The sequence below is a fragment of the Lagopus leucura genome, unplaced genomic scaffold (genome assembly GCF_019238085.1).
Source record: "Lagopus leucura isolate 7727_CA_CO unplaced genomic scaffold, USGS_WTPT01 Super-Scaffold_100014, whole genome shotgun sequence".
Classification (NCBI taxonomy): domain Eukaryota; kingdom Metazoa; phylum Chordata; class Aves; order Galliformes; family Phasianidae; genus Lagopus; species Lagopus leucura.
The window spans coordinates 8,851,923-8,863,429 of record NW_024962268.1 but is presented as its reverse complement, the minus strand read 5'-3'; the positions used below and the strand labels follow the sequence as shown (position 1 = coordinate 8,863,429).

General features: G+C 40.1%; 1 protein-coding gene across 2 annotated transcripts in view; it reads left to right on the top strand.

The window, feature by feature from the left end:
* RAB3C (RAB3C, member RAS oncogene family) overlaps positions 1–11,116 on the top strand; it is a 128,929-nt gene extending 117,813 nt beyond the window's left edge. For both annotated transcript variants that reach the window (XM_042875414.1, XM_042875413.1), the window contains exon 5: positions 10,922–11,116. In XM_042875414.1, coding sequence (XP_042731348.1) covers positions 10,922–11,109 — 188 coding nt within the window. In that variant the 3' untranslated portion in view covers positions 11,110–11,116. The remainder of the gene's footprint in view (positions 1–10,921) is intronic.
* The last annotated feature ends 391 nt before the right edge of the window (positions 11,117–11,507 follow it).

Sequence of the window (11,507 nt, the reverse complement as noted above, 5' to 3'; positions counted from 1 at the left end):
GTAGTCCCGCCTTTATCTACTCTAGGGTTTTCCTTTCTTGGATTCATGTCCTGGGGCTATCTCAAGGGCATGCTTGATAAACTGTATCTTTGATCCAGTATGTCACCTTCTGTACTCAGGCTGCACACAAAAATGTATATATTTTTTCTGTACAGCTGTTATCACTTCTTAAATCTGTCCAATGACTGAGGGAGATGAGGTCAGGGAAAACAGAATGAGTTTCACTGAATTACACAGAAGCATTCTCACCAGTCTGAAGGGCTCTGACTTGTCCCACATATTTGGGACTTTCTTTTCTTCCTCTATCTGTGAGCTGATAACCATTCCTGAAGGCAAGTTTAAAAAATAAAAACAAACAAACAAACAAAAACCTATATATATATATATATATATATTGTTATCTAGCAAGACTTTTTAAGACTCTGAGCCCTTTGTATGGCATGGTCCATACTATTAACAACAACCACAACTATAAGCAAGCATAATATATGTAAGTCCTATACAAAGAACAGGCTAGGAAACTGTTCTCAAGTGAGGTTTTATTTTGAACCCTGGTTTATTGAAGTCACCTCAAGAATCGACATGTGCATTTTGGGCCAGGTTTTTAGAAGGTCAACACAAGAAAAGAAAAAGTGGGTGTTTAATGCCCTGGAAAACACAGTTAATGACCTCAATTTCTGTTAGAAAATTGGACCTCTTTGTGGTTGCTGAGCTCCATGAAAAGTGTGACCTTCAATTGTATTAAAGAGGTATAATCAATCATTTCTTTAACTATCAGTCAGTACTGGTTTATTTCTTAAGTGTAACTCTCAAACTGATGCTAGGTCTCAGTAACCTGCTACTGCCTGGCAAAACTAGCCTCATATCTCTATCCACGCAGCTCCCTTGCAGTAATGGGAGTTCAGAAGAGATACAGGGAATTAACAAAACTGAATTTCTAAGAATTGTCTAAGAATTGAAGATAAATTTTCTAATCAAATCTGCCCTTGAAGGAAAATGAACAGAATGTTGGTGACCAAAAAAAATTTGTCTTATTTTCATTTACATATTTTACTGCTTTTTGTTAATGAAATATAGTCATTACTGGACTCTGTCACCAAAGGTCATAGCTTCAAGCTGCTGACAACATCATCTATGGTAATGGCCAGACGTAGGTGCACTGGGAAGGGGCTTTTATAAAAGGGCAAGCAGTCAACACCTATGTGCTTGAAGTATTTTAGTGAGAAAAGTTTGAAATTTTCTTGAAAACCTTGTGAATGTACGCACATTTACCAGCTGCAGTATTCACACAGCTTTTCTGAAAATTGATCTCATGCATCTCAGCTGAGTTCAAAGCTTCATACCTTCATAAAAGGTTCATAAAAGTTTATTGACACTTGTGAGAACAGAAATAAAAAGAATGACTCACAGGTGGCATGATTTTCTTGGTTCTTTTTATTTGTAATCAGTAAGATATATTGTGATCTACATTCTGGCAAAGGTTTAGCAAGCAGAGTTGTGTGCAGAGCTTTGAATAGACACTGAGTAGCTGCACATGCAAATGAATGATTGCATATGTAGTTCAACATACGGTTTCTCCATTTACTTATGCCTCATTGCTATGCCTGCAGAGTGGGTAGATAATTTTGTATGTATGTGTTCTTGCCTGTGGTTATGTGTTTGCTTCTATACAATTCATACTTGCTATATGTATGTTACAAATTATTTAAACATTCATTAGCATTTTAAACATTCATTAGCTTTTAATTAGAAGTTCTGCCATTAGAATGCACATTATATCCTCAAGGCCACAGCTCCTAAGATTGATGCAGAAGTGCAGACCAACCTGCCCAAGCCATGTTGTGCTCACGAAGCACAAGACAATAGGGAAATATTTCATAGCCTGCCCCAAATGTCTGTCCATCTTGATCCTCTTGGTCCTATCCCAGCTTTTTGGTTTAGGCTGGTTAAGTATTTGGGAAATAAAAATATTGTATGCTAGAAACATTGTCTACAGGGGACCCCTGTTAATTACCTGGTGTGATGTCCTGCTAAAATACAGTTCAGGCTGTGAGCTCTATTGAACAGCTTTCGAGAAAGCATTATTTCAAGCAATTTTTTTGTGCCTCCATGTTTCTTTATTGCTGACACCCAGAGCCCTCATGGCTTGGGCAGCCAGTACTTCTGACCATGCCCTGGAGTGCACTTGCCCGCTTTGTAAATGTATCCTGGCACAGTCTCCCCCAGAAGCCACCAAACATTGTAAAAAAACAAAATGAAATCGGTCCTTTCTAGGTGAGATCTTGCATTTCCTTCTGAAAGGGCAGGCTGAAGCCATTCCTCATTGAATTCAGTGTGCCTCCACAGACTGTGCTTGTCACTTACAAAAATTTAATCCCTTCGATTTAACTAAAGTCAAAAGTGTTGACTTCTAAACACACTGTCTTGCAAATTTGTTTTTTTTCCTCCTTTCTTCATTCATTCTTCTGTCATGTCATCTGAACTATTTATTCCTTCTTGTCTTTATTTTCATCCTTTTCTTTCTTTGCTCTTCTTGATTCCCACTAGTTTAAAAATAAACCCTACAAAAAAAAAAAAAAAAAAAAAAGAAAAAAAGAAAAACAGAGAATTTCTCATTTCAAGCCAAACTCAGCCCACCTTACCTCTTTTTATTTTCATATTGATCTTGGCATGGGCATGAGGAGTGCAAGAGACCTGATTTGAATGTAATTGGATTTCTTCGATTTAAATTCATTTAGAATCCCAGAAAAAAACAAAAGCAGAGCACTTGTCAGTGCTTTATTCTTACATGGTCTGTAACTCAGCATCCAGCCTTTCTGTGTGATCTTACCAAGCCTGCAAGACCAAGTCCACTGCTGAGAGGTGGCAGGGACATGATCTATTTTGAATCCTCACAGCATGAGCACAAGCCACTGGGTCTTGTGTTGGGACTGGGGTGGACCTCTACTTGCTGTGACCACTGAGTATCAGCACTATTAGGCAGATGTGATTTAGGCAGAAGGAAGGATAGCTATGAGGGAAATGCAACTGAAAAGGCATTTTTAGGACTATAATTTTGGAATGTAAATTGGGAGTCAAGTAGGACTTGAAACCTCATCACGTGGCTTAGTATACTGACAAGTTCACTTTTGCCTCTATGGCTGGCTGGAAGCTGGTTACAGAAGGCAGGGTCATCGACAGCTTCAAGGACCTCAGTGGACATACGGTCTTGCCCAACTTTGTATTAAAAATGAAAATAATTGGGTTATGCAGGAATATGCCTCTTTCATATTTCCCCCCTTCACTGTTTTTTAGCTCTTTGTAAAAGGCAAATGTTAGTGCCAGAAGGAGACAGACTGACAGCACTGAAAACCTCCAGTCTTCTGTTAAGTTACAGTACACAAGGAGCACTAGCAGAGCAATTAAAAGCTCAAAAGCACCTGTCCCAGGATGTTTTTCTACAGAGAGAAAATGCCAACCTCATTTTCCTTTACGAGACTCCATGATGTATTTCAGGAGAGTTAATGACAAAGAGAAGCAAGATATTATGTTTGCTCACCAACAGTCAATCAAGTCAACAATCAAACAAAAAAAAAAAATTTGCTACAAATTTACTTTAGTCATCCTTTAGCTTATTTATTTATTTAATTTTTTGTTTGGCCACCTTAAAGGATGAGCAAATGCCACAGCATTTCTGTTAACAATGCTTATAGTGGTTCTAATCAGAATTATGCTAAAGCACTGATAATTGCTGAAATGGAAATAACAAAGGCCAGTTTGGGGCTTAATATTGTTTTAATACTTTTCTTCACATAGTCTAGCCCACAGTCTTGTTTGGAGAGCACAGGTCCCATCCACTAGGCCTGCAAAGCAGAGCACAATGTAGGCAGGTATTTTAGATAACTTGCAGTTGCAGGCAATGTTTTGAAGAAAAGTGGTGATCATTTTCTTTCAGTTTGGTTCCCCAGAAGAGATGACATTTACAATGATGCCACATATGCCTGTCTCTCTGTGTTGCTATTTGAGAGAGGGCTAGAAGTTTCTAAGACCTGTGTGGTTCTGAGCAAGCAGACAGCTGAGCAGTTGGATTGACTCACAGCCTACACTATGAATGCAAAACTTATTAGGTACTATTCTCAGCAGGATTGAAGATGTGCCTGCCAGTGCCCCTTAGAACTGACCACAGGATGCAGATCCAGGAAAACTAGGCATTGGCTCCTCTACTTTATGCACTATGACTTCATTAAATGACTAATTCCCACAGTTTCCTGGGCTTTGCCAATTGTACACCACTGTGTTACAAAGGAAGCAGCTTCCTGCAGTCAGTTCTTACTCAGACATTGCACTGTCACACTGCTCCTCAGAGTACTAGGTTGAACTGGAAAGAGCAGTACTAAAGAGCACAGTTCAACCTTGCTTAGAAGGAAGGATAGCTATAAGGGAAATGCAGCCTTGAAGATATCTGTTAAACATAGCACAACATCAGGGAGGATAAATAAAACTGTCTTTGTTATGGACAGACACTCTGAAACCAGAAGGTCTTTCTGATCAACTGGTAAAACATTACCATAACTCTTATCTGTGTTGTGGCTGAAGTTTGCTAGTTAGCCTGTCCTCTTGATGTCACATTTTTTCAGGAATATGAGAGTGTGCACAATGTTCTTTCTTTTGCATGGAGATCTTTTTCTTCCTCATTTTTTGAAAGCAGGCATAAACAAGTGCTAATGAGAGATGATGAAGGAGCCTCTGCAGAGCCAGTACACATACAAGGCAAAGAGAGAACAAAATAAATTAGACTGTTCATGTGCTTCAGACGTGCTAATGAAACTATTCTATATGTACTACAATCACCAGGATTGCAACAGTAGCATACCAGTGTGCTGATCAGCCACTATATCTGCAGCATGCCAGCTGCCTCTGAGTCAGTGCTAGGGGGTAAAGAGTATAAAGGGAAGAGACAGAGTCGTGGAAGGACAGCAGTGAGTGAAACAACAGAAAAGAGATTTAAAAGATGTACCCTCATTCATCTTCCACACGTAATGTTCATATGCTCAGAAGGTGCTTTGATATTTTGTATTTTCTCATTTTCATTTCCATTCTGCCTAACGTACCTATGTACGACTTGGGCTTTTTCAGTCTTCCCTGTAACATGCTTTGCCTGATCTCATCCAGTTCTACAGTGCAGATCGTCATGGGTGGTAGGACCACAGCGTTCTTTGAGCTCTGCTGCCCTCAGCATTGCCATGGAGTTGCCTCACTTCAGTTTCACGATCACACAAAAAGCTTTTCTTCTCAGTTAATAATAAGCTGTAAAAAAAAAATCCTGAAGACAGTACTAAAAGGCATATAGATCCGAGGGCATCATGCACCAACATTTTAGGAACTCACAGTCTCTAAGCATTTGCTTAGAAACAGTGAAGCATTTTCAAAATGAGTCAGGAAGAGAGCAGAGATCACCAGGAAAAAACTCTGCAAACTATTCCAGAACAAAATGGAAAACAATCGCAAGTAAGGAGTTCTTACATGATGTATTTTTTCACACTCTCTGCTAGAAAAATACCCCCTATCTTGCTGAAACTGTTCCACGACATTCATGGATAGAACTTCTGTTAAAAAGAAATAAATAAAGTCACTTGCATAAGGTAATACACACATGGGGAATTTAATTGCTTGCACAGTATGGTCAGGAAACTGTTGCAAGGATCCTAGAATAACGTAGGTTGAAAAAGACCCTTTAGATCAGCAAGTCCAACCATCCTGCTAACACTATCAAGTCCACCACTAAAATATTTTCCAGAGTTTCACTTCCAGAGGTCTTGAATGCCTCCATGGATGGCAAGTCCACTGCATCCCTGTGCAGACTATTGTAATGTCTTAGAAGCCTTTTTGTGAATAAATTCTTCTTGATATTCAACCTAAATCTTCCTTAGATCTATTTGAGGCCATTTCATGTTCTGTCACTTCTCACTTGAGAGAAAGACCAACACCCACCTTGCTATAGCCTCCCTTCTGGTAGCTGTGGAGAGCGGTGAGGTCTCCCCTCCTTTTCACCAGACCAGACAACTACAGTTCCCTCAGCTGCCGCTCATAGTTGCTTTCCAGTCCCTTTAATAGTTCTGTTGCTCTTCTCTGAATGGGTTCCTGCACCTCTACATCCTATTTATAGTGTGAAGTCCAGAGCAGGACACAGTACTTGAGATACATTCTGTATCACAGGGCTGAGGGCAGAAGAACAATCACTTTTCCAGGCCTCCTGACCACACGATTTCTGATACAGGTCAGGAGACCACTGGCCTTCTTGGGCAGCTGGCTGCACAGCTGGCTCCTGTTCAGCCAGCTGTCAACTAGCACTACCAGGTCATTTTCTGCTGGGCAACATTCCTGCCAAACTCCCCTAAGCCTACACTACCACTATGCAAGTGCCGCACTCAGCATTTAGCTTTCGCTTAGAGAGCTGGATGCATCCCATCCATGCAGCCCAGTCAGATTCCTCTGCAGATCCTTCCTACCCTCAAGCAGATCAGTGTTCTTCCCTAAGTTGGTGTTATCTGCAAACTTAGTGAGTGGGGACTGATTCATCCAGATCACTGATAAAGATAATAAAGAAAACTGGCCCCAGTCCTAAGCCATAGAGGAATTTCTTCAGCTGTGTTAGATGAGTCTCTCTGAACTGTTGTTCTGATGAGTTCTTGTACATTCAGCTGGTTCTAAGGCTGCTCTCCAATACATGCCAATAAGTTGAAAGTGATTATTTTAAAATGTACACTAAACATCTTTTAACTGACTACAAAAGACTGTTCTGTGTGACCCTTTCTGCATCTGCAAGCACAGTTTTCACAGAACATCTACAATTACCTTACCTGTGTGCGACTGAATCCATTCTACAGCAGGAAATATTTATGAGGGGCCTACTGGATTGTCCATTTTCACCATTCAGAGTAGTTATCAACATATATAAATATAGAAATAGTGGCTATCAACTGGTCTGTATGCAGGGTTGCTTGAAGGAACCAGCTCCTGAATGACTGAAATTTGTATCCGTAGAGATCAGATACAGAATACGTTCAGTACTTTGTTGTGGATACAGGTGGGAATTCAGTCACCTTTTCATAAGTCAGAACATTGTCTCAAGTCTGTGCATCATCTCATCTTTGCATGGTCAAGATGGGAAGGTTCTGAATCACAAAGGAAATGAAAAAGTAGACAGAGGCTATGTATACACAGGCATTGCCTCATACCCAACCGTACCGCTACTGTAACTATAATTTTCTTCTTGTAACAAAACCATAACTCAATTCCACAGATTTCTCCACAGCTGTTGTGTTTTCTTTGAATAAATATTAAATATATTTGTGCTTGAACATGCCAAAAGTCCCTATATTACTCCGAAAAAGAGGGTTTCCACTTTTCAGTGTAATGCAGAGCACCCTCACTGTGGTAGTGGACCTGTTGTCTTCATCATCTCTCTGTTACAGTATTTTCTGACATCAATCTCCTGTATGATCTTTGTGACTCTTTTTCTTCCAATTTCTGTTTCCACTGCCCAGATCACTTGTCTAGCTGCATCACCTGCCATTTTATGATCATCTCTTGTGCCAGCTATTCTGTGTTACTGCCTTTAAAAACCGCTCAGCTTAAAGACTCATTCTTTCTGTCATTTCAGAGGCCTTGGTGTTGCAGTTCTCAGGCATCCTCTAGTTGTCCGTCAGCCCTTCTGCCCTACTGTCCTGCCTGTATACTTCTCTCTCCTCTTTCAGTTTACATTGCATCAAATAGTGAGGGCATACTGCTTATGCTATCTCTTTTCCACACGTCAGATCACTGTTACTCATACAGTAAAGTGTAGGTTTTTTTTCTGCTTGAAAGGTGTTGGAGCTGGCAGGGAATGTAATAAATATCAAAGCAACACCCTTGCTGGGGGTTAGACAGATTACAAGGCATTTTTCCCCTCTTTTCATTTCATACTCAGTTTCATCTCTTTCTATTTATTTGAAAAGAGGAGAAACATGCAATGGGCACAAATTCTGACACATTACCCATGAGACCATGGGATGTGATGGAGCTGGTTGATGATCAGGAGAGAGAGCTGTTATCTTGGCAGTAATAATGATATTCTGTCACAGCTGTGGCTTATTTGTACTGTAAATATAATGTGATGGTCCCAGAAGCCAAGGTTCAAGACTCCAGATTTCATGCCATTTTATTGAAGTTATGCCCATGGTCCAGATTCAGCTTGCACAAGCACAGCAAGCACCTTCCCTGACCAAGACAGGTCAGGTTGCTCTCAGAGTCTGAGTGAAATAATGGCCTGCAGTCATCCTCTGGGATTGTAGCACGTATATATCTTTGAAATCAAATCAAACCTCATAAGAACAGCTACTCTCCTCCTGCTTCCTGTGCAGCAGATGGCAGCAGCTGTGGGAAGATCTGACTGCACTGTTCCATCACAGAGCCACAGCCATGTTTTGACACAGAGCAGTGGAAATGTGGAAGACCTCCTTTTCACCAAGCAGCTCCCAATAGATCTGAACAGTTTTCTCCTGCATGGAACGCCATAGAAGCACTGAAGCCATCAGCAAATAAGGCTACACTGGCTTTCCACATTTTTCTTCTGCATTAGAAGAAGGTTGCTAATCTATAGCAACCAAACAATTGGTTTGAGACTTAGATTAAAATCACCTCCCAGTATATGATTTCCATAACTGGTCTTTTATCACAATTTTCCTGCATTCAAGAGAAATGTGGGAAAGAAAATTTTTCAAGCTAATGTGCTTGGAAAAAAAGCTCATGTTTGTGAGATTATATTTCTTGCTGATATTACCATTACATGACTAAATCCTTTTATGATGTTTGTATGTGCAAGAGTTTGTTATTTAAACTACCTATGAGCACCAACATTGGCCTGCATTTAGCTCCTATACATCTAAGTAATTTAACTTTCTGACTTCTTAGCACAAGGCACTTAACATAAATTAAAAATATGAAGAATGCTTAGAACATAGAGTTAACTTTTTGTATTGGCTATTTGCACATACTGGGTTATCATGCCACGCTGGATATAACTACCTGCTTTATCTCTAGGTATGCGAAAACTACATGCCAAGCAGTTATAGGACTGTGCACATATGCATTACATCCTGTTCAGATACTATCTGAGCAGTTCAATTTTAGTTTCAAATAGCCTTTGGAAATAGAAGATTAGCTTGACACAACAAAAATAATAAATCTGTTTCTTGCATTTCTCTCAGGAGTTGAAGTGACTGATATTTCCTGATTAAACATTAAGCAGTAGGGGCACACTGCTTTTCGGCATTGATTAAAAAGAATCAAAATAGATGTACAAAAGTGAAGTAACTTCTGTAAGATTACTAGTGGAATAGATGTTTTGTAAACTCTCTTATTACTGAAACCTTGAGCAATGGAAAGACAGAAGTAGAAACTTCTAAATTTCTAAGAAACCCTCAAGTCAGCAATGAGACAAATATGAGAAAAATATGTAACATAGTCTGCAAGGGGGAAGAAAGAGGCATAGTAAACTAATAAGCAAGCAAACAAACAAACAGAAAAAAGGAATTGGAGAGAAAGAATTGAGAAGACCTGACATTGATAGAAACTTCCTGTATTGCAGGCAGAACAGCAAATTGCAAACCTGGCAGGGAACAGACATGGGAAATAAGACATGGGACAAACCAGGGCAGAAAAGGGAGCTTAGGAAAGCTAGTTCTGCTCCATATAGGCTCCTGTATTAACAGTAGTTCTCATTGCCTTTGAGGTAATCATTGGGAATGGACTGATAAAAAGTCTTTCTCCATAAATGAATTAAAAGAAAAAACAGTGTTTGTTTATTGGTTATACGTGGTGGTCCAGTTTTTCACAGAATCACAGAATCACAGAATGACCAGGGTTGGAAGGAAACTCCAGGATCGTGAATCTCCAAGCCCCCTGCCACAGGCAGGGCCACCAACCTCCCCATTTAATACCAGACCAGCCTGTCCAGGGCCCCATCCAATCTGGCCTTAAACACCACCAGGGACAGGCCATCCACAACCTCTCTGGGCAGCCTGTTCCAGCACCTCACCACTCTCTGCAGGCAACCTCCCCCTGACATCCAACCTAAATCTTCTCTCCCTCAACTTAAAACCATTTCCCCTTGTCCTGCTGTTATCTACCCTTTCAAAGAGTTGACTCCCCTCCTGTTTATAGGCTGCCTTTAGGTACTGAAAGGCTGCAATAGAACACCCCACAGCCTTCTCTTCTCCAGGCTGAACAAGCCCAGCTCCCTCAGCCTGTCTTTGCAGTGTAGATGCTCCAGTCCCCTGATCCCCTGATCATCTTTGCGGCTCTCCTCTGGAGCCTCTCCAACATATCTCTATCTTTCTTGTATTGGGGGCTCCAGACATGGACACAGATTTTTCGCCACAGATTTACCTACAAGGAGACAAACTGCAGAAAGCTTTCCTTGCCTTGTTTGCTTTTTTACCTGCTTGTTTCCAAATATAATTGTCTATTTTGGCATGAGGTTAATGAAATGATGCAAATGGCTTTTTCCAGCTGAATAATGCTCAGAGAAGCATAATAGCTAGAGATACAGCAGTAGATTATACCTTCACAATGGCTGAATATATAAGGCATTTCTAGTTTAATAGGATTCTCAAATTGGTGTCAGTTTTTATATGAAACTGTTTCAAAGTATAATTTGTTTAAGGGAATGTATTTGGTCTAGTCTGTATTTTATCTGACTTGTTATGAAGCAAATGACACTAATGTAGTTGCCCTGATTGTGTTATAATTTTAACTGCTTTTGCAATATCACTCATTTATGTGTGTGCTCTCACATATTTACTTTCTGTTTATCGCACACACATCTGTGCTGAGAAGTCTGTACACTGCTTGGAGATTCTCAAATATGTATCAAACATACACGTGTTGTTTATTTTCTTAGGTTTTGAATTTTTTGAAACAAGTGCCAAGGACAACATTAATGTCAAGCAGACATTTGAGCGACTTGTGGATATCATCTGTGACAAAATGTCCGAAAGTCTGGAGACAGATCCCAACATCACTGCTGGCAAGCAGAACACACGACTAAAGGACAGCCCTCCACCACAGCAACCCAACTGTGGCTGTTAATGCGGCTACCAGCAAAGGCAGCTCCAGCGCATTCTGTTGCCAACAGAGTATTTATGAATGGTCTATATGCCTTTATTTATACTGTCTTAGTAATTTATTTGGGAGAAAAACCTTTTATTCTACATTAGCATCTAGTTGAGTATATGTACGAAGATGGGGATATTAATAGTTTGAAAGAGTAATCTGTTTTTTAGCTTCTGGCTCTTGCATGCAGGATGGCTATTAGTTTCTCTTTTCTTTTTACTGTTTCTCATTATACTTACTTCAGCTAGTGCCATGTGACTTGCATCATCGGTTTCAAATTTTGTAGTTGAATACTTAGGGCAGCGGCCAAGGTATTTTATATTTTCTCCTGACCAAAAATGTATTTAGAAATATTACTTTAAAGAGCCAATCAG